This window comes from Abrus precatorius, unplaced genomic scaffold, assembly GCF_003935025.1.
Source record: "Abrus precatorius isolate BTA unplaced genomic scaffold, Abrus_2018 Scaffold7, whole genome shotgun sequence".
Taxonomy (NCBI): Eukaryota; Viridiplantae; Streptophyta; class Magnoliopsida; order Fabales; family Fabaceae; genus Abrus; species Abrus precatorius.
Window position 1 is genome coordinate 24164511 of NW_020874417.1, and position 23656 is coordinate 24188166.

General features: G+C 30.3%; 3 protein-coding genes across 3 annotated transcripts; 1 reads left to right on the forward strand and 2 right to left on the reverse strand.

Annotated features, from left to right (window-relative positions):
• Positions 1 to 992: 992 nt before the first annotated feature.
• Positions 993 to 2153, forward strand: LOC113871653 (probable transcription factor At5g28040). The gene has a single exon (XM_027508753.1). The coding sequence runs from the start codon at positions 993 to 995 to the stop codon at positions 2151 to 2153; it is 1161 nt and encodes a 386-aa protein (XP_027364554.1).
• A 430-nt stretch (positions 2154 to 2583) lies between these two features.
• LOC113871038 (guanosine deaminase-like) lies at positions 2584 to 5014 on the reverse strand. Its single transcript, XM_027507727.1, has 5 exons — positions 4746 to 5014; positions 4238 to 4297; positions 3748 to 3938; positions 3008 to 3112; positions 2584 to 2905 (listed from the first exon to the last, which is right to left on the reverse strand). Exons 1-5 carry the CDS (start codon positions 4789 to 4791, stop codon positions 2717 to 2719), a joined length of 591 nt encoding a protein of 196 aa, XP_027363528.1. The 5' UTR covers positions 4792 to 5014; the 3' UTR covers positions 2584 to 2716.
• A 1502-nt stretch (positions 5015 to 6516) lies between these two features.
• Positions 6517 to 8456, reverse strand: LOC113871039 (40S ribosomal protein S24-1-like). Its single transcript, XM_027507728.1, has 5 exons — positions 8306 to 8456; positions 7886 to 7927; positions 7540 to 7710; positions 6890 to 6976; positions 6517 to 6796 (listed from the first exon to the last, which is right to left on the reverse strand). Exons 1-5 carry the CDS (start codon positions 8375 to 8377, stop codon positions 6755 to 6757), a joined length of 414 nt encoding a protein of 137 aa, XP_027363529.1. The 5' UTR covers positions 8378 to 8456; the 3' UTR covers positions 6517 to 6754.
• Between the last annotated feature and the right edge of the window lie 15200 nt (positions 8457 to 23656).

The window sequence follows — 23656 nt, forward strand, 5'->3', positions numbered from 1 at the left end:
ACATGAGATGAAATATCTAGTATCTACGTCAAAATTGTTTTTTGCGTTTTGGGTAGAAAGAATGCATAATTGGTTAACAACTAATACTTTTAGAATAAAATCATGATACGAATGATTTGTCTCAAAATCCTCAAGTTGTCAACCCCGTATCAAATGGAAGAAATTTCGGTGATTGAAGGTTCCACAAAAAATAAGGATAAATTATACACACTTTCATAAGTTTAACTAAATTTTACTAAATATTTTTCTCAACCATATACTAAATTTCTTAAGTCATGTACTAATGCAACATCGTATAGCTTTTTTAATTATACAAATTAGTCAAAAAAAAATTATACAATTGTATAAAATTGGGAACGTTAAAGCAATACAAAAGAAAAAAGAGGTATCAAGTAAGATTTTAGTAAATCTCAATAAATGTGAATGTAATGGCCAAGAATCACACACTTCGTCTATCTGTCACTGCATAATGCAATTCCGTACAAAGAAAGTTCAAGGCTGCCACAACAGACTTTTAAGTCTGCAAAAGGGATTCAACTTTAGCTGAAGCACTTGCATTGAGGTGGGGTTTGTAATTAACTCTTTCATGGAACATTGAAGCTTCATAAAGCTTTCCAGTGAGAAAGTTCCCCGCCAACTATAGACTATTTTATTCAAGATTGTAAATATATAGCTTCCCTTTTCTGAGAATTCAATTTGTTTTACTCAAGTAGGGAAACAAATGTAGAAGCTCACAGTTTAGCATCTTCTACTATAGATTACCATATTTATAGCTGGTGGGATGAACCTCCACAAAGGATTTTGTTAGCCCTTGAAACAGACCCTATTTCTCTTCAATAAATTTCATCCTCTATTTTGCTTATTTAAGAAAAATGAATGATTTTGTATCAAGCAAGATATTTTTTAGCCGAACTCGAATTATACGGACATGCATCTGTAAACGAGATTTTTCTTTTTGTGGAGATTATAAAAATGCATTCTATTGATAGTAAATGCACAACTGCCATAAACGAATAAGCGGTTACCTTGATACTCTAATATGCGGAAAAAGGAAGTGTAGTGTCTCCTCAACAATGCTTTTGCCGCTGGTTTCTTGGATGTTTTCGCCCTCTTCACCCTCATCATCCTCTTCAGAAGAAGAAAAAGAAGAAGAAAGCCTTGACATTAACACTGACCAAAACGACAATGTGGAAGATGAAGAAAACGACCTTTTTCTCAGTTCATCCGATGTCGACGACACCATTCCCATTGCCCTCGCTGTTCCCAATGCCTCCCCCGCCGTGACGGTGGCCTTCCCCGCAGACGATGAAAGGAACACCGTTGCCACCACCGCCACTGCCACCATTATAATAACACGCTCAAAAGGACAGCAAACAGCCAATTATTCTGGCATGGTGAGACAATATCAGAGGCTATGGACCAAGCAGGACGAGATGGAATTGTTGAAGGGATATCTTGATTACACCAAGCAGCACCGAAGGGCCACTGCAACTCTCCAAAACGATGTAGCTATGTTGTATGATCATGTGAGGCCCAAACTGAACGTGGAATTCAACAAGAACCAGCTTGTTGAGAAGCTGCGTAGGTTAAAGAGAAAACACAAGTTGGCTTTGGACAAAGGCAAGGAGAAAGAGGTTCTTTTTAAGAACCCCCAGGAGCTGGCCATTTTTGAAATCTCCCACAAGATTTGGGGCAATGACAAAGACATAATAGGACAAGATGCCTTGGATGATGATGAATCAGGACGCACTCCTGATTGTCATGATCTTGTCGGCAATGTTAAGGTGAAGATTGAACATCCTGACAACAGTGATGAAATCGACAATAGAGCGCCAAAGCGGCCACGGCTAATCATTGATGATTTGAACGGAACAAATGAGCAGAACAATGGTGATGGTGATACAAGCATACACAGCTTCATTGAGGAGACCATGAGGTCCTGTTTCTCGCCATTGATTCAGGAACTGTTGGATGAAGCACAGGAAGAGCAGTTTGGTGGGTTGCCGCTGATCCCATTGCCGATATACCCTGGAGAAGTGGGCGATGAGCGATGGCAAAAACGGAGGATTTTAGAGCTGGAGGTGTATTTGAAGAGGTTGGAATTGTTGCGGGATCAGATCAAAACTAAATTGGAAGAGTTGCGGTCTAGCTGAGGATGGCCAAGGTTTTATTGACGTGTGGTTTCAAATACATTAGAAAGCCTGTAAATGTGGATTCGATACTGAAGCTACAACTAGTAACATTGAAGTAATCGTGGATCATATGCATTCTAACACATAACTAAACATGCAAATTCTTCTCAACGTGCAGAAACTGTGTTTGTAATGAATAGTAGAATAGCTCTAGCAGTTCGGTAATCTTTTGTAGTAGGGAAAAAATTTAATTATATTATATATATGAATGTAAGGCTTGTAATTTGTAGATTTGGTGCAGTAAAGTATCAGCCCAGCAGCCCAGCTGCCTCCTTCTCTGGCTTGAACCAGCTTTCCCTTGTCCTACGCAACTCTCTAACGTACATATCATTCATATATTAACATATCAATAATCATTTGCAATGTTATAAGCAAATAATATAAACAAATGAACACCAACACAAGAGGATATAAATTTTATATTTCTTGAAATCATGACTCATGAGTATGGTTATAGTGAGAAATTGAAATTTTCCTGAGCAATTGTAACTCGAGTTCAGTTTTAATAAGGGATTAAAAGCAAATCAGTACAGAGGAAACTTGGCTTTGGTCTTCTCAAATACTTGTTCTGCAATAACAGCTCCACTACCATCAGCCTTTTTTATTTCTAACTGGGCCTTCTGATAAAAACCAGTGCCCCTCAGTGCATCGGCAATGAAATCATCAAATCCTATTGCTATGGCAGCTTCTGCTTTAGCTCCATAAACCAGTCTCTGTTTCAATGGGAAAAGAGTGAACAATGTGATCAATTTATAAACAATAGGGAAACATGCGGTGTAAAGAAGAAAATGAGTGGTGTGGTGTGGAAGGCTCACCTTAATTCTTGAAAGATGAATTGCACCAAAGCACATTGGACAAGGCTCACAAGAAGCATAGATTTCACAGTCAGCAAGTTCAATTTGATTCAGCTTTTGACAAGCCTACATATGAGATCCAGTTATAATAAGAGGTCAAATTCCAAAATGACGTCATATTAAACAAAATAAGTAGAAAAACTAAGGAAATATAGATGCAATTTCCAAATAAAAAAAATAGTGCCCTCGTACATATTGACTAAGTAATGTATACCAGGATGAAGAGAATGCTTTTAATGTTAGAGGAAACAATATAAACTATCAACAACTGAAACTCACATACAACCTGTTCAATGTATCGAATGGTGTTTTTCAAAACTCCCAAAGTTTGAGATCCAAATCTGTCTGAGGTAGCCAATAATAGATGATTGCAAGTAAAGATTAAAGAATGCTCAAACTTCAGGTTAAGCGGTTGATAAAGAGAAATAATGCGCCAATAATTTTATCCGCCTAACATGCAGGTTATAAAGATCCAGATGTCATGATGCCTGTTTAAATGGGTTTTAGCCACAATTAAGAACGTAGGAAGGGGAAAAGAAATAAAGAAAGATTATCAAAATATTGGAAACCAAATGGCAGGATATCAAGATTACAACCCCAAGACCTGTTTGTTTTGATAATCCATTCATTCATTGTAGAACTCGGATTTTACAAATCAACAACAAAATCTCAACGGAAAAAATAACAGTTGTTTGTTTAACCTCTCGTATAGCAGTAACCTCGGCATGGGCAGTGGGATCACTGTTTCTTAAAACCATGTTATGACAGCTTACAACCACTTCATCATTTCGAACAACAACTGCACCAAATGGGCCTCCATCGCCACATTCGACCCCCTTATATGCTTCTTCCACAGCTTTTGTTAGGAACTTGTGGTCTCTATCCTGTACAGCTGATATAACAAGAGAAAATAAGACCAATACAGTAATCTACACTTCACAGAAGAACATGTCTGGTGCTGGTAACCACTCTCCACTTTTTCTATCAGTTGAGAGTTAACAATTTAGTTAATACTTTTCAATAATGCAGATAGCTATCATATTTTCAAGAATTATAAATTACTCAAATACAGGTTTTCGTAAGATGTAAATATGGTACAATTATTCTAGAATGGTAAGGTTTTCAGACTTCTTTGGAGTCACGATTTATTATATATCAGTTTTTGGGGGGATGAGACAGAAATTAGCATACCTTCTTGATGACCAGGAAATGCCGAAGCAACAGAGATAGTTCCCTCTTTGGCTCCCAACACTATAACCAAATAAATCCAGGTAAGAGAAAGTATCAAACAATCAGATTCTTTCAGATACAGAAGCAAAATCAACAAAAGACATTATGATGTTAAAATTCTTAATCCTCAGAAATAGGGTCAAATTTTCATGCAAAAAAGTCATGGGAATAGATAAGGAAAATGGTTTCAGCCTATACATGAATGCTATGTCATCATATTAAGGATGCGTTCGGAATTTAGATTAGCAAATCTGGAAGGTATTTTGTAGCAGTTTCATCTCTGATCTGAACTCCCTCAATTCAGATTCTTACACCCATCATTAAAGTAAAGTAACATTCAATTCAATCTGGTTTGCCTCCCTATTGCAAGTAAGTGACAATATTACAGTAACGGAAACAATTGAAGAGGGTCAGTTTTTCTTTTTCATGGTATAATTGAGAAGTAGAAGCAAAAGCTTACGAGTTTTACCATTAGCGGTGGCAGTAGCAGTAGCAGTAGCAGCAGCATCCTCCATTAGGATCGGAGAGGACAAGGAAGGAATCTAGAAAATAGGAATCGAAGGAAGTTTTGAAAAAATGAAATGGATATGGAAAAGGAACGTGAGAGAAAAGAGGCCAGGAATTTCCCGTTATGTTGAAGAGAGAAGCCAACACGGAATAAAAAGGGTGAGGATGCGTAAGTACAGAGCTGTCAATGACTCAATGTTCAGTTTTTGGTCTAACCCAACAAGTCCTGTGAACTCACTAGCCAACCAATTTTCAATGCTGTACAGAATCTTTGTCGTTTTTTCTGCTAAATAATAAACTGAAAATAATTCTAAATTTTCTTATAAAACTATTATTAAGAGGATATCGAAGAAAATATAACGTACTAAAAAAGAAACGATAATTATCTTGTTTATATTGGTGGCTTTATTTTTAAAAAATAATAAATTTTTCTATTAAAAAATTATCACTTTCAAATGTTTAGAATCTATTTAAAGACTAAATAAAATTATTGTTTTAGTGCGGTGAATGAATATTTTGTTATTTTTCAGTGCCATTATTAGCTTTATTTTAATAATTTTTTATTTTGTCCTGGATACCAAAGAAATTGTTGGGGACTCATTTTATTAACGATAGGGAAGCATTATTCACGTACTACTATTTATTTGACTGACCGACGCAAATTGAGTTGATTTTAAAACAATTTTTAAGATAGGCAATGAAATTTGCCCAAATGTGACCCGTGTCCCATTTCGATTTTATATTTACGTTCTATTTTAGAATTTCATTAAGAATAACTCTATTTAAGTCAATCAGCCTATATATTTTTCTCTTGTTTCTTTTTTTGTTTACAATTTCATGCTAGCTATCTAAGTTGTTTTTTAAGCACAATCTTAATGGTTAAACCATATGTTAAAACCCTGGCAATCAATTTTAAGTTATGATGGAATCTTTTTTATACTGCATATAGAATAATAGAATAAATAACACAAATTGCAACGTTAAATTCATACAAGCTAGTAGCATATATTAGAGTCTAACTTCTAAAATGAAGTCTATTTTAAACTTTATTTACAAAATACTGCATCACCATAAAGATTATCGGATAAAATTTACCAGAAAATTGCATTGGCGGACTTTCTTTTTACAGAAAAAGAGTATTTCGATGGACTTGGACCACTGTAAATTGCCGAATAATTTAAATACAATTTAACAAATTGAAAATCAAGTACATAGTTCCGTCTTTTTGAAAAAGAGTGACCGGTCGTAAGAAACTTGCACTGCAGAATTTTTCTTATTCCTCGATGCTTTTCAATGGTCCAGCGGCAATAGCAGTTTATACGAGAACGTAGGCGATAGAATAAAAACATTAGTGCATCAAATAAGATAATGAAATGCATCCAGCACAATTGATGAGAACGACATACCACCGCTATCAATGAGGGGCATAATCATGTAAAGTTAATGCCAGCATATGAACCAAACCAATTAAAACTCAACACGCTGAAAGTATTAAATACCCGTCAACAATGTTTAGAAGAGCTGAATGTCATTGTCAACAATGTTCCCACCAAAATGGAACCGTATAACCCAACCATCTTTCAACCGTATACAATATTTGTAGAACAGATTAAAATCGTGCGCGCAATATCGCATATCTATTTGTAGACTATATTATCAGCTATGCATATAAATGATTTCCACGAGGTATTAAAAATCCTGATTTTGATTGGACCATCACAAATCTAGCAACAAAGGAATTCATAATCACAGTCTACTAAATATTTGAAAGCAGAGGGAAGTGTTCAACTGAATTCTCAAAATTGATAACTGCCCGTTCTCAATCTGAAGCTAACTGAACATCAATTTAAGTAGCATAAACACTCAACAGCAAAACGTCTCATTCTAGGAAGCTATCATAAAACAAAAATAACCATTTAGAAAATACCAATAGCAAAAGAACCTTAACACCAGGACAGGAAGTCTGAAAACTCATTTCTTCTTTCCAGCCTTGGCAGCATCGGAAGCCTTGGTCTGCAACAATAAAAAAATGCCAGAGGTTATTCATTTATAAGAGAAAAATGACTAACCAGGTAAACAATTGGCAAGAATACACAATTGTAGTACCTTCTTCACACCACGAATCTTCTTGGCTCGATTCTTTCTCTCCTTCATCTGCTTCCTGGATTTCTCTACCTTGGTATCAAGTCCATTCTGCAGTAAAGAGAAGGAAATTTAGTTTGGTTCGCACAAACAAAGAACCCTTGGCTTAGACAGAAACAACAGAAAGAAATGAAAAAAAAAAAAAAAAAAAAAGGTTCCAATTATCTCAAAGATCATAAAGAACAAAGACATACCAGACCAGACATAATATAAGGACAGTAAGAGTTGGTTACTAATATCATAAACAATACTTTATGCAAGTATAAAGGCGGGCTATTAATTACATACAATGTTAAAAGGAATTATATCCAAAAACACACTGAGCAGATCAGTGCATTCGTCGAGATGGACAGCAGTCACCATCCCGACCTATGCAGCACTTCATGATTGCTTCAGAAACTATTCAATTTTTTGGTACAGTTTACAAGAAAATGTAATCGATATTTTGTCCACCGGCAAATTCAAAGATCAAATTACCCCCTCCTCTAAATAAAGGAACTCAAAAGGAAAAAGAATGCTACACTAGTTGTATAAAATCCAAACAATCAAAAAGAAATTTAACCAAGGGGAAAAATTATAATCATAATCAACAAAAAAATATCTAGTTAACTCACCCTAATCAGCCTGTACTTGGGCTCATACTTCTTTGCATTGTCAACTGAATCATAAATCAACCCAAACCCAGTGGACTTTCCTCCTCCAAAATGAGTTCGAAACTTGAAGACAAATACAGTATTCTGATCCTTAACCTCGTACATTCTTGCCAATTTCTCCTTCAGTTCAGCCTTCAAGCCAAACACAACAAATCAAAAACACGAAGTAACATAATTTTTCAGCCAATAACAGATTTAAAACACAATTTTCAGATGCTAAAGATATTAGCAACTTCACAATTAACAACATTTATTGATCTTATAAGTGCACACGCACGCGCACATATAAAACAATGACAGAGAGTACCTTGGAAACATTGGCCCTCCCTGGATGAAGGACATCTACGATCTGCATCACACAGCTAAAAGGTTAGCTGATTAAACCCTAGGAACCTCTGCCATGTTCCGTATAACCCATGGACAATAAAGGCAGTTGACAGTGACTCAAACATCTACCGATATGCGATTATGTCTGATTTTACATCATTTTTATAAGAACAACAAATAGAACTGCCGTTGTTTATTAATTCGATTCCCAATTAACAGCGGCAAATACAAGAACCTCGGTAAGTTAACGGAAAGAACACAGGGAAACAACTACGCAGGTCTCAATTCTCAAATGAATGATATTATCTTCAGAATAAGGAGAAAAGGGGAACTTCTATAAAAAAAAATAAAAAATGCACGATATGATGCGAATATCCGAACCGAACATAGAAAAACTTACGAATTGTTTTCGAGAAAGAAGCCTGTTTGTCATAAACTTTCTGGTTCGGATGGTGACTGCCTTGTCCGCCATGTTGTTCAGTGCCGGCAATGGAGCAATAGACAACGGCACTGCACCTCAGTACTACACCACAGTGGAGGAGATGGCTTCAACAATTTAACCCTACTTCTTATAAACCCTAATTCCATTCCATGAACCCTTTCCGCTGGGCCGGCCCGATGTAAGCCCATCTTTCCGTTAATCTTATACATTTTTGTAAGATTAATTTTTCGTATATTACTAATTTTTTTTCTATTGAAAAGTAAAAGTGTGACCTAATAATATATTATCAAATTCTTTATCTAGAAATTATATGTGACATTTTTTTTTAATTTACTATGTCATATATTCTTTATAACTTATTTTTTAATTAAAATATTGATATTTTTTATTAAATATATTTTTCATGTATAAAAATTAAATTACTGTGGTTCGATTTCAGCAACTTCAGAAATGATATTCTTTCCTTATCCCATGAACTTTAACGAACCAGACCATATAAAAAAAAAAAATGAAGGGTGTCTTTTTTCTTCTGCTTTTGAAACAATTAGTCACGTTGTGTTGATTAACCAAATGCAGTCTTTTGACATTAATAGATTTTGTAGGCTCGTTTATATATATATACATATATATATATATATAATTTTTTTATTTGACTAACTTTGGTTGCATTTCTTTTGGTGTTAGTAAATTTTGTAGGCTCATTTTTTGTATATAATTTTTTATTTAAAAATACAAAAAGTATGAATTTTTTTGGAAAATTACATGAATATAGGTTTTTTATAAGTTGCCACGTTTTTATATGTCAAATTTTGAAATTAAAAGCAAAACACACAAAAAGTGAAATTTAAAAACAAATAAAGTTTGGGTGTAAAAAATTATTATTTGTTAAGTTTTTTAAAAAAAATTATACTAACTAAATTGAGTATTAGCAATTTTTATGGTTAAAAAATTTTAAAAAAAGTATAAAATCTTGTCATTAGCAACTTTTAAATTATATAAAATAATTAAAAAAAAGTCGTGGTTAGCGATTTTTAATATATATGCCTATAAATAATGAGTTATCCATTTTTGTAAACTGCAAGTAAGAGTAAAACGAAATATGTTTAGACATAGGGGGAGTTGATTTATTTATTAAGAGAAACATGGGTGTGTTGTTGTTGATATGCTTTATTATTGAGATTGTTATAAACACTCATAATTATTTAGGTGCGAAAAGTGTATATAATAATTATAATTACTAGTTATATTAAATAACATGTTTAAATATTTTTTATTTATATTAAAATTTTTCAATTAATACCAAACAAAATATTTTCCCAATTTCATACAAATAATTATAAATATCACATAAAAATAATTACAAATATATACAGTTATGTTATTTTTTTAAAAGTTATCAAATTTAAAAACCATGTCAATAAATGTAAAAAAAAAACTAATTACAACAAATTTAAAAATTTAATTAAATAATAAAATAATAATAATAATAATAATAATAATAATAATTTTTCCTTACGATGTAGATTAATGTTAATTTTTTACAAATTACTCAAAAAGATGGATAAATGTAGCTTTTTAGACAAATAAAAATTATAAATTAAAAAAATACTTACATTTAAATTACAAATATTTTATCAAGAATTGAATTTCAAACCATTTTTTAATCTAATTTTCTATTCTATTCTAATTTAAAATTTTTAATTTTTTCACTCAGATATTTTTTTAAAATTTTTCTAAATTTTTTTCACTTTCTTCTATCTCATAACATTCATTTTTCTTTCTTCTACTTTCATGTTGCATCTAAAGGTCCAATTTATATCATGAAAGGTTGCTAATGGCAACTATTACTATAGTGTCTTACCGTGATTAACAGTAAAAATGACATGACATCAATTCTTAACCTAACAATTATCAATAGCAATTTTTTAGAATAATCAAAGATTTTTGTAAGACATAGTGAAGATTTACTCGTCTACTTGTTCAAAAGTTGTAAATGACAATTTTTGAGCACCTATTAATAGATTTTATAGAGTCAAAAGTCGCTAACTTTTCATTTATCAAGTTGTCTAATTTCAATAATAATAATAATAATATTACTACTCTTGTATAAGAATTTTAAAAAATTTGACTATCTATTTTGCAGTCTTTATGGAATTATACTCGTAACTCTTTTTTCTTTGATAGAAACTCATGTTTTGATTTTGTTAAAATTTATTTTCTTTCATTATTATAAAGTGTATTTTTTACTTTTACAAATCAACAGTAAAATACAAATTTTCATTTATTTTCACATACAACATACACATAAAATAGATAATTTCATATGATTTTATATGAATATTTTATTTTTAAATTGTTATGACCAAATCAAAAGAAACAAATTAAACTTAAGTTTAACTCATAAATAAATTTAAATTTTTAGATAAATAATATCTCTATTTTTTATTTAATATATTTTTATAGTTAAATTTGTATTAATAGCTTACTAATCCAAAATAATATCTTATAAACACACTTATTTCCAACAAGTTGATTAATATGCATCTAGAGTTAATCCCAACGTCAGCATGCAATCCTATGTTGGAAGATAGATATTGATGTGACACTAGGAGTACTAAAGAAGGAATATCTTTTTATATATAGGTATTTTTTTAAAAAATTCAAAAAATATGAAATTTTTTGTAAAATTAAGAAAATATGATTTTTTTGAAAAATTGTCATTGGTTATTTTTGGCTAAAAAATGTCACTGACAATTTTGATATACTTTTTAAATATTTAATTATTTTTTAAAAGTCACTATTAATAATTTTTAATTTTTTAATATATTTTTTAAAATTGTCATTGCCGACTTTTAAAATTTTATTACTTTTTTATTTTTTTATTTCTAAATATTTGTACTGCACTAAAATTTGTTAATAACGATTTTTGAACTCTATATTTTTATAATTTTAAAAAAATCTCATATTTTTTGTATTTTAAAAAATAAAAACCATATAAAAAATGATTTTTTATAGTAAAATTACAAAAAATAATAATACTCAAATAGACCTAGACTTAAATTTTTTACAGAACCGAATTCTGAGTTAGTTTTTTTTCTATATATAATAAAATAAATATTATTATTTAAATTATATTTATATATTTATATATTTTTATTGTGTTAAAATAAATATTTATAATATGTTATTTTAAAAAATATTTTTAAATATTTTGTTAGTTATATATAATAAAATAAGTTTTTTATTTAAATTATGTTTATATTTTTATATTATTTAAAAATAAATAATAATAATAATATTAATTTTAAATGTTTATTAAAATTTATTTGACATATTTAAGATAATAAATAATATTTTTATTTTTCTTATTATATTATTTAATATAATTTTATTTTTTGAAAATAATATTAATATTATATTCTAAAATTATATTTTTGGTTATTTAATATTATATTTTTAAAAAAATAAAAACTACAATAAGAATTTATTTAATTTTAAATTTGTATAAAATAAAAATTATAATAAAAATTTATTTAATATTATATATTAATAAAATAAATAAAGTATTAAATAATGACCAGTTTATTTTTTTTTGGGATGTTAACATTTATTAAAATTTATACATAATTATTTATTTAAAAAAATATGTTATTAATATTAATAAATATAATAAAATAATATTATGTAGATATGTTATATATATACTTATATATTTAATATAAATTACAAATACTAAAAATTTAAAAGTTGCAATAACATTTATAAAATTAAAAATGACATTAAGAAAATTTTAAAATAATAATAACAACATAAATCAATGGTGGGAACTAGAAGCTTGATCAATCTTTGGACATGTCTTTTTTGTCTGACCAGGGTTATGACAATAAGAACAATTTTTTGCCTGACTTTGTTGTTCTCTAATGTCTATCTCTGTTATTATCTTACTGGACTTCTGTCGACCTTTTGAAGTTCTTTTCAGTTTTGGATTTGGATACAAAGTTAGGCCTGTGTAAGTTGGCCAATAGTCTTCATGTCTGAGTTTTCCAAATTGACCTTCGTATACCTTAAAAACTTGTTGTAAGGTATACATAGGAGATATGTTGATGTCAAAGTTGTGGTGTGTGTATAATCATGAAACAAGTACATGCGAGTATGGGATGTGAACTTTTTAAAACTTGCCACAATCACACCACATTTCATCTAACCGTACTGTAAATCTTTCTAAGGTCGAATTTTTGTTGGATGCTATGTTTCTTCGACTAAAAATCTAGTGCATGTGTCAAAGGTGATGACTCTATGAGTGTTTGCCTTTGACTGTGCATCTTGAATTGCTTTAGTTGCAACCTCCGAGTACATATATCTAGCATTAATCATTGCATCTACTTTCTTGCTTTTGTTAATGAAGAATTTATTGCAATGGGTGTATAACCATGACCATGGAGCAAATTGGTAAGTTTTTGGTTTTCTTCAAGACCAAATTGATTGACTCCGCTAGATTTGTTGTCATGTGTCCCCAGTGTCATTCGTTGTCTCATGCCAGTATCTATTTTTTTCTTGGGATGTTGTCCAACCATTTTGTAGCTTTAGGATTATTATCTTTTACTATATTGTAATAGTAAAAGAATCTCGGTTCAGTCATCCCATATGCTGGAAACAAGATTTCAAATTAAATTAATATAACTAGATAAGCAATTGTATAAAATATTAATGATAATATAGAGTATGTAAAAAAATTAAAATTACCCATATTGACAACATCTTTATTCAATGCAACATTTTTGAATTGTCACATGAAGTTTTGTGCAATGTGTCTAATGCAATAGACATGGACAAAATTATTTTCTGTCCAACCACTTCATTTGTAGAGTATGCACTTCTTATGGCTGGGTTACGTTTGTAGCAAATGTAACATATAATTCTATACCTGATTGAAGTTGATTTAAATCGTGGATGTTGAAGAGTGCCTCGACGTTTTTATCATCGTTCAACTCAACACATGTGTAGTTGCTAACTCTCGGGCCAAGTCTAATTGGGTAGCAAAAATGTATGGATATCACCCTTTCATTTGAGTCTCGGTTAAGTTTTGTGTAGATGACTTTCTTGAGCCTTTGTAGAGTCACTCCTCTCTTTAGATGTACAAATTTTGCTGATGGTGAGGTGAACGTGACTCTTTCATTAGGACATTGGTTAATGGCACCATCAGACTGAACAATGACATAGATTGAAGACATTTTTAGAAGGAAAAGGTTCACAAAAACAAGGAACAAGCTTAGAAGGTTGAATGAATAAAATGAACATGAATATGGCTATTTATAATGGTAACGTTGGATTCTTAATCATTCAATGTTTCACCACATTTTACGAGTGATGGTGACCTCTCCATTCACGTAGACCAAGATATAGTGACTTCTCAGTCACGCAGATCAAGGCTCCGTGACTTCTCAGTCAAGCAAATCAAAGCTCCATGACTTCTCAATCACGCAGACCAAGAGATAGTGACTTCTCAATCACGTATGCCAAGGAATAGTGACCTCTCCGTTTATCTATAAATATGTTCATCCAAGGCCACATGTTTTCATTCAAACTTGCATTCATCTTTGTTCTTCGTTTCTCTCTGTCTTTGCTCCTATTACTAAAAATGTTGTTCTAGAAGCAAAACGAATACAGGTCTGCCTTCATTGGAAGAATGGTAAGTTTTACACATTAGCATTATTAACTGAATATGTAAATAAATATTTTACTTATAATGTTACTAATTTATTAATAACTGCAGGAAACTGAAAACATGATTTCATCTTTTTGTCATTCAATGCCAGAACCTTGTCCTCTAATTGTTCTTATACTTGAACAACTTGGTTTTGCTAGGGTAGCAAACACTACTAGAAAAGTGTTATTTACAGACGGATATTACAGACGGATTTGTGTTTTTTTTGTAATTTCTGAAAAATTCATCTGTAAATCTTGTCTATATAGTTTCGCATCAAATAACGGGTAAACTACAGACGAAATTGCAGATAGATTTCTGTTTGTAATTTAAAAATAGGGGAAATTAGGAGCGGGAGTTACGGACGAATTTTTTCGTCTATAAATATTACTCTTTTTAAGCGACTTTTCATGTCGCTATTTACAGACAGATTTTTTCGTCTTTAAATAGACTTGACGAGTTTACAGACGAAAAAATTTGTTTGTAAATGGACATTTAAAAACGCACTGTTTCATTAAACCATTTACAAACAGATTTTTTCATCTATAATGTCTGAAACCCATAAAATCGCGCCTCCCTTTCCCTTCCTCATTTTTCATAAATCTCTCTTTCTCTCTAGCCTCTCTCTGTCTCTCTCTCTAGGAGCTTAGGTTTTTGGCCTTTGTAAGTGATTGGAGCATCCGTTTGTCAAATAATTTGCATCATTGTGTTCCTAGTACAATACTCTAACTTTTAATCTGTTTAGTTTTTTTTTTATTTTTGATGTATTTTAGAGACTTAAAATTTATGATAGAGTTATAGGATTGGAGATTGTATGACTGGGGAGAAGGGCGTAGAAGTCCTTCTCTGAACCTGATTATTGTGTGGTATGGGATTGTTTGTGTTTGTGGAGTTTGTAGAATATATATGTTGTGGAGTTACAAGGGAATGTGCTCTAGAACGGTTTAGGATTGTGATGTGTTTGTGTTTTATGTATCGATTAATATATTGTTATATAATATATTAGTTATGTGTGGTGAAATTTTGATTTTTGTAAAAAAGTGGTAAACAAATTAAGGAAATTGACATGTATTAGGGGAGATTCTGTCAAAATTTATATAAAAAATTTGTGTAATGTATAATTGAAGGTTGATACCACATTACGTATTTGTATTACGTTAATATAGTTCTTGATCCAGATGTTTCTCAGAAATCGTCAGTGAATGTATGATAGGTTGCACCCAAGTCGGGGGAATAAAACCATAATTCTTTGAGGGTGTAGAGGAATTCACACGTGTCTGTTATAATTCGTAGCAATTCATCACGAACCAAAAAGTTATGTGTCCATGTTCTAAGCGCAAGTGTAGAAAGTTTTTGGATATTGATTCAATTAGATATGATTTGTATAAGTTTAGATTTAAACATGATTATTGGATATGGACTGAGCATGGGGAAGTAGTTAATGTGAAAAATCAAGTAGGCAATTCAAATATATTGCAATAAGGTGAGGATATAGGTAATGTAAGTTGGGAAGAAAATAGTAGTCGTTATCAAAAAATGGTTTATGATGTTGTTGGTCCTCAATTTGGAATTTTTCGTGACTTCGAAACTGAACAATAACCTAATATACAGGCTGCAAAGTTTTATAATGTTTTAGAAGCAGCAAACAAGCCTTTATGGGATAGGTGTGTGCATTCAAAGTTATCTTTAGTTGTAAGAATGTTAAGCATAAAGTCAGAAGGCAATCAAAGTCAGAGTTCATTTGATCAATGGGCTACATTAATTAGTAAACTTAGTCCCAACCTGACTCCATCCCAAAAGAATTTTACCAAGCAAAAAAATTAGTTTCCAAACTTGTATTAAAAGAAGTCAAAATTGATTGTTGTTTGAAAGGTTGCATGTTGTATTACAAAGATGATGCTATTTTGACCAATTGCAAATTCTACGGAGAGCCTAGGTTTAAACCAAGAAGAGATGGTAGAAGTGGTAAACATAAAGATGTACAGCAAACTAGAATGCATTATTTGCCTTTGATTCCTAAGCTAAAAAGGTTATATGCGTCTATGAGTTCAGCTCCTAACATGACGTGGCATGCTGAAAATAAAAGGAGTGATGGGATAATGACTCATCCATCTCATGGTGAGGCTTGGCAACATTTTGATCAAGTGTATCCTGAGTTTGCATCTTATCCTAGAAATGTAAGGTTAGGTTTATGTACTGATGGGTTTGCTCCAAACAATCAATTTAATAAACTATATTCTTGTTGGCCTATTGTGGTTACACCTTTTAATCTTCCTCTTGAATTGAGCATGAAAAATCCATATTTATTCTTGACTTGTATAATTCCTGGTCGAGAAAATCCAAAGGCTAACATATAATGCACCTTACACAAGTTTTGCAAAGGTGCCGAAGGATACAAAGATGGAATGCTTCAAAGATTGAAAGGTAATAATAGTGTATTAATTTTAACTAAGTGTAATTACATATGACTGTTTGTACCTCTTCTAATGAAATTGTGTTTATGTAGAGCAACTTCTCCATTCCCCCAGGACGAAAAGATGATTTTCAAGGCCTAGAAGAGTCACACTACAAAGCGACTAAGACAAATGTACACTGAGGCTCGTCAAGACCCTTCTACTGGTGATTGGATAGCACCTAACTTTCTTCATGCCTTGCAGGAGTATTGGGGTACAAATGAGTTTAAAAATCTCTCCGTAAAGAACAAGACAAACAGGGCATCTAATAAAGGGGGATCACTGCATATTGGTGGGTCTACGACTTTGGCTGGCACTAAGGCGAACTTGATATGTGATTTTAAAATTCATTTTACTCTATCTATAATTTCATATTTGAGATTATGATTTCTTTCAAATTATAGGAGAAGTCGTTGAAGAGGCCACCTACGACTGGAGAGTTGTTCAAGGAGACACACACTCGTAGGAGAGACAAAAACCTGTGGGTTGATACACGATCTCAGGCCACATATGTAAGTCATTCTTATTGACACTATATGTTATTATTAGTGATTTATTAAATAGTTCTCCAGACTAATATCTAATTATCTGAACTAAACTGTAGGATGACTATGTTCAAAGGCTTGAGGAGACATCTTCTTAGGATCCAGAGTCAGTTGATGAGGATGCTATGTGGTCACAGACAGTGGGTGGCCTTTATAAAGGTCGCATTTATGGCATGGGGGCGCTTTGCAGACTCTATGTCCCCTCCATGTGTCACTGGAGATGTCCCTTCTCTTGCACCTGAAGAAGTGGAGGACATGGTCCGCACTAGGTTCATGCCCTCAATGTAGAACTCTAGAAGCAGAATGAGGAGATGTGGAAGACCAAGGAAAGTGCATGGAAGAAGAAGTGGGCAAAGAAAATGGAAAAAAAGATAGAGAAGAAGGTGGTATCGAGAATGCAAAGGGAGGTCCAACAGCAGATGAAACAACAACATATGCAGATGCAGCAGATGCATGCTTATTTTGAGCTCATGAAAGCAAGCATCTCCACACCTCTTCCTCCTCCCCCACCTGCTCCAGTACCACCAGTTTTCAACTCCATGCATCATTCCTTTTCCGACTCCTTGTCTACTGATGATGATCCTCCTTCGGATGATGATCCTCCTTCGGATGATGATCATACAGATTATTCATGATGAACACCTGTATTTTATTTTTTACATTATTTATTTGGATGTTTTTGTCTTCTTTTGTAATGACATTTAAATTTTATATTTTATAAATCATTTTTGAATGTTTAGATGCCCAATTTATAGTTTTTATTATGTTTATAAATTGTGATAATCAAGAACAGGTACAAATAACTATCTATATAAACAAAAAATATGAATAATAGCAAAATATATCATAGACGAATTACAGATGGAAAAATCCGTCTGTAGGTTATAGACGGATTTTTTTGTCTGTAACTTACAGACGGATCAATCCGTCTGTAATTCTTATCGACGATGATATTACATACGGTTTGTGTCCATCTATAAATCCATCTATAATTTCAAAAATCGTCTGTAATGGTTTAAAAATCTGTCTATATATACAGGTTTTTTAGTAGTGAAAGTTAAGGCATCTTAAGGTGGATCACGCATTGATAACAACTTTGGTCGAGAGGTGGAGACATGAAACTCACACATTCCATTTTCCAACAAGGGAGTGCACCATAACCCCGGAGGATGTTGCACTTAAACTCAGGCTAAGAGTTGATGGTTTACCAGTCATTGGTCTAACAATGTTTGACTGGGAGGAAATGTGTGACACATATCTCAGTATCGTGCTAGTCAAGGGAGAGTCACTTATTGACTCTATGCTAAAACTAAAGTGGCTGAGAGACAACACGTTGCCATTACCAGAAGAACTATCTGAAGAAGAAGTTCACACCCATTGTAGGGCTTATATATTAGGTTTAATTAGAGGTGTTTGGATACCTAACAAAACAAGAAACAAAGTACATCTTATGTATTTAGCTTTATTAACTAATCTTAGAAGAATAAGATGATATAGTTGGGGTTCTGCTTGTTTAGCTATGTTGTACAGGGAAATGTGCAGAGCCACAAAAGTTGGTAGCAAAACAATGGGTAGTTGTTCATCACTGTTAATGTCCTGAGCATGGTATCGCATGCCATATATTGCACCAATTTTTAGTAATCCACCAACATACCCTCTCGTGTGCAGATGAAGCGGGGGTAGAGTACTAAACTTTCAAAATAAACCTCACAATGATATTGTGAGGTACAGATCAATGTTTGATCACATTCAAGCTAATCATGTAACTCTTTATAATTATTTTCTTATCTTTTACACATCATCTTAAGTAACAAAGTTAAATATCTTTGTAGTTTTTATAGGCGCCATATCAAGATTTGCAGACATCAATACCCATGGAAGCATATAGAAATGTCCAACTGTGGACTTCATGTACCGCTATCTTTTATTTTGCAATTGTTGAATGGTATCAAATAGATAGAGTCAAATTATAGTTTCGTCTAATCCAAGAAGTCCCTTCTCCATCGAATAATTTGAATGACCTCCACAAAATTGACATGAGAGGAAGACAGGATGAAAATTGGGTTACAAGACATGCTTAATGGATCGAGATATGGAACAACAAACGTGAGCTGACAATAACGGGTCATCCAATGCAAAGCACATTGTGTCACACATAAGAATACATGGAATGGTACATTGCCAATTTTATCTATTTCCTATATGTGCCACCACTACTACAAGATCCAAGGAGAAGTGACTAACAACTAAGGACTACCAACACATTTTGAAATGGGTAAGACTTCTACATTGTCGTACCACGAGACTGCATCAATTCTTCTGAACATTACGCCAGAAGCAAACATAATTAACACAAGACATTAGTTTGCAACAACATCAGAGAATTTTTTTTACAAATTTATTTGGAGTTGATTTTACAACTCCATCTTCGGCACAAACTTACATGCAGTCTCTTTACCAAGCGGATTTTGCTAATGAACCTGGTAATTTATTAAATGCATTCCAACAACTACACCTTCATATGATCCAAATTCTCTACAAGTTCATCCTAAAATCCTAGAGCAATAATCACAACGACGAAACTCACCACGTCACAGACATCGCCCTCGTTGTGGAATTGACCACTATTACAAAGATAGTTAATTATTAATGTTATGAATTTGTTATTAACTTTATTAATGCACTTTGTCTTCATCAATGTTACCTTAATAATATGAAAATTTAAATTTTAAAATATTTGTCTCAACTATAAATAATTAACTTATAATTTAATATTTTATTTACTTTTTAAAAATAAATCTTTTATTCTCAAATAAAATTTATTCAAAATTATAATAGTAAAGTTTTAGGGTTTAGGATATTAAAAATTATAATATTAAATAATGACATTTTAAAAAAAATAATTTAATTAAATAAAATTTTAATTCAAAATATCATTTTATCATACTAATATTTAAAAATATTAAGTCAAAATTACATATTTAAATAAATAAATAAACAGAATAATATTTATTTAAAAAAATATATTTAGTATTTTTTAAGTATAAATAATTTAAACATTAACATTCTTATCTAAAATAATATACTTATTATTTAAATAGTTTAAATAATTTTTAAAAATTAACTAAAATAATTTACTTATTATTTATTTTAATTAATTTTTAAAAATTTAATTATTATTGTTTTCTAAAAATATTATTTATTATCTTAAATATGTCAAATAAATTTTAATAAACATTTAAAATTAATATTGTTATTATTTTTATTTATTTTTAAATAATATAAAAATATAAACATTATTCAAATAATAAAAATTTATTTTATTATATATAATTAACAAAATATCTATAAATATTTATTAGAATAACATATTATAAATATTTATTTTTAAAATATATAAATGTAATTTAAATAATAATATTTATTTTATTATATATATAAAAAAAACTAACTCAGAATTCGGTTCGTTGGAATCTGAGAATCGAATTCTAGATAGCAAAAAATTTAGGTATATTCCAGTAATTAAATTGCAATAGGATTTATTTGAGTATTTTTATTTTTATTTTTATAATTTTACTGTAAAATAGTAAAAAACAAGTAGCCTACTAAAAAAATCAATAGCTTTGTGCATATTTGATAAATATTTGATTCAACTCTAAATTGACAACAAATCAAAATTTTAAACTGCAAATAACTAATTTTATATTCTTTTAAAATAATAAATAATAGTTTAAATTTCAAAAAATCAAAGATAATAGATAGATTTTTTTAGATATTAAGAGACAAGAGTGAATAAGATGGTAAATAAAAATTGATTAAAAATCTAAAAATAAAAGATAATTAGTAAATGATTGTTAGGAAGGTGAATAAAAAGTAATTATAAAAAAATAAAGGATGAGTAGATAATAGAGGTTATTTAAAAAAAAAAAAGATATAAATAGGAGGAGTTGTCTTATAGAAATAAGGATAGGAAAAAAAAAAAAGCAAAAGTCACAACATTAGCAAAATATATGCTAAATAAGGTTTTCTCTCTTTATTCTTTTAATTGTATATTGTGTTGTTTTGAAATTTTTTCGGTATTTTCATTTTTTTAATTTTTTAAAGCATAATAATAAACTCTAACAAAAAAATATTTCTTTTTTTATTGTACGATTATTCTTGCTTTATGTTTTATCATCTTTTAGACATTAATTTTTATTTTCTTTTATTTTTTCTTGTAACAACAATAATAAACCTTAAACCCTACTAAAAATATATTAAATAATATTTTTTCTATCTCTCTATTCCTTTGATTATGTGATTTTATTTACAGTTTTTAAACACAATAAAATACAAAAGTTTTTATTTAAAAATAAATAAATTTAAATAAAAAAGTAAAAATCTTAAAAAATTTTAAAGCAAAATAATTGTTTCATTATTGCTGAACCAATCATCTTCCAAAATTCACTCCAACTTTTTTAATATGTCATTGTATTTTATCTTATAAGCATCACAATTTTTTTTAATTACAATAAAATTATAATAAAAAGAAACTAAGATTTTAATTATAAAATCTTATATGTTATACTAATAAAGATTATATGAATTGATTTAAATAATTTATTTCTTAATTTTAAAAGTATTTTTAATCTAATTAATTTGCTTTCATCTACCAAAATATATTATTAATTATTAATAATTAAAAAATAAAAAAGAAATCACCGTGAAAATAAAGAGAATAAAATTACAATAAAATTAACGTACTAAGATTTTAATTATATAAAGGATAAGTTGTCTTTTTTTTAAAAAAAGTAAAAATATAATAAAAATATTAGTAACTAATTTTGATCAATAAACTTATAGAATTGTTTGATAGATACAAAATAAAAGGAACTTGTAAGTTTTTAAAAGTTATCTAAAGAAATGTCTAACTTCTAAAAATAAGCTATCAATATTTTTATTGTTTTTTATCCTTTAATTTAAAAAATAATTTATCATTCACATGATTAAAATCCTAATATATTAATTTTATTGTCATTTTGTTTTCTTCATTTTCACGGTAGTATTTTTTTTTCTATTTTTTTAATTTTTTAATTATTAATAATTAATAATATATTTTGTTAGATGAAAGTAAATCAAGTAGATTAAAAATACTTTTAAAATTAAGAAATAAATTATAATAACTAAATTATTTAAATCAATTCATGTAATTTTTATTAGTATAACATATTAAAATTAATAATTTAAAAATAAATTCAAATTATTATTTGAATCAATAATATCATTTTTATTAATAAGGTGTATTAAAATAATTTATATCTAATTTAATATTATATTATAATTTTAGCAAGGTTGTTAAAAAATGAATATTAACTCATGTTAACTCAATGAAAGGAAAAGAGAAGATGTCACTCCTGTGAAACTTTCTTTTAAAGACTAAGTATCGGACAAAATTATAGGAAATAGTGTTCAAGGAACTAACCTCATTGCGAAAAGAGTCATGAAGATGGATCACAAGAATGAAAATGAATTTTTGCCTTAGTTCTTTATTTTGGAGGACTATAAAAAATTCTGTCAGCTATGGAGGGACTGCTTAATAGTTAAACTCTTAGGTAAGACTTTAGAGTTTTACCTAATTAAAGAGAATATGAAACAAACTTGGAAACTGAATGGTGGCTTTGATCTTATTGATATATGTCATGGTTTCTTTCTTATCAAGTTTGATGTAGTTGAGGAGAAGGAGAAAGTTGTCAATGCCTTGACTTTTCTTTGATCATTATTTATCAATGACACAATGGTCACCAAACTTCATGGCCTTATAGACAAATATTGATAAGACTCTTGTGTGGATTCGTTTCCTTGGGCTAGGACTAGAGTTTTATGATGAAAGTATTCTTTTTACATTGGCGTATGCTGTGAGTACTCCCTATAAGGTTGATATGAGAACTCTTGAGATGGAGAGAAGCCGCTTTGCAAGAGTGTGTGTCGAAATTGAACTTGACAAACTATTGGTCTGGAAATTCTTCTCACGTAATGCTTGGTATAATATAGAATATGAGGGCCTTCAATACGATGTCGTTTCTGCTAACTAAGCTTTTGACATAGTACTTAACGTGATAGTTTAGCATTCTGTTACTATTTGTTAACGGTGTTTGAGATTAGGGATTAAAAAGTCTGACAGAGCTAGAAGTCAGTAACTAATGTGACATTTTAAATATCTCAGAGATTCAAATGAGGGTTTAGTCTATTTTTTACATGTATGGGTTAGCATTAATTATGCCTATTATCAAATGGCTGGATAAAAAGGAAGACTAATTATAAGATTTTAAGGGTCATGACATGGGTTTCAATACCATTTCACAACTCAACTTCAATTGCTTTTGGTTTTTGTTAGGCTAATTGCTGATATGACCATCCTGCTAAGATAATATAACCCCTCTCGTTGTTCACCCACTCTAATCAGCATCCTCGAAGTGCGGTCCAAGATAGCACAAAAAATGTCAGTAAAGTAAATAATACAATTTGATTCTTTAATCAATTGAGACACTGAAATGAGGTTGCAAGTTAAGGATGGCACATAAAAGACATTAGTCAATGTTAAAGTGTCACTAAGTAACATTGTGTGTTC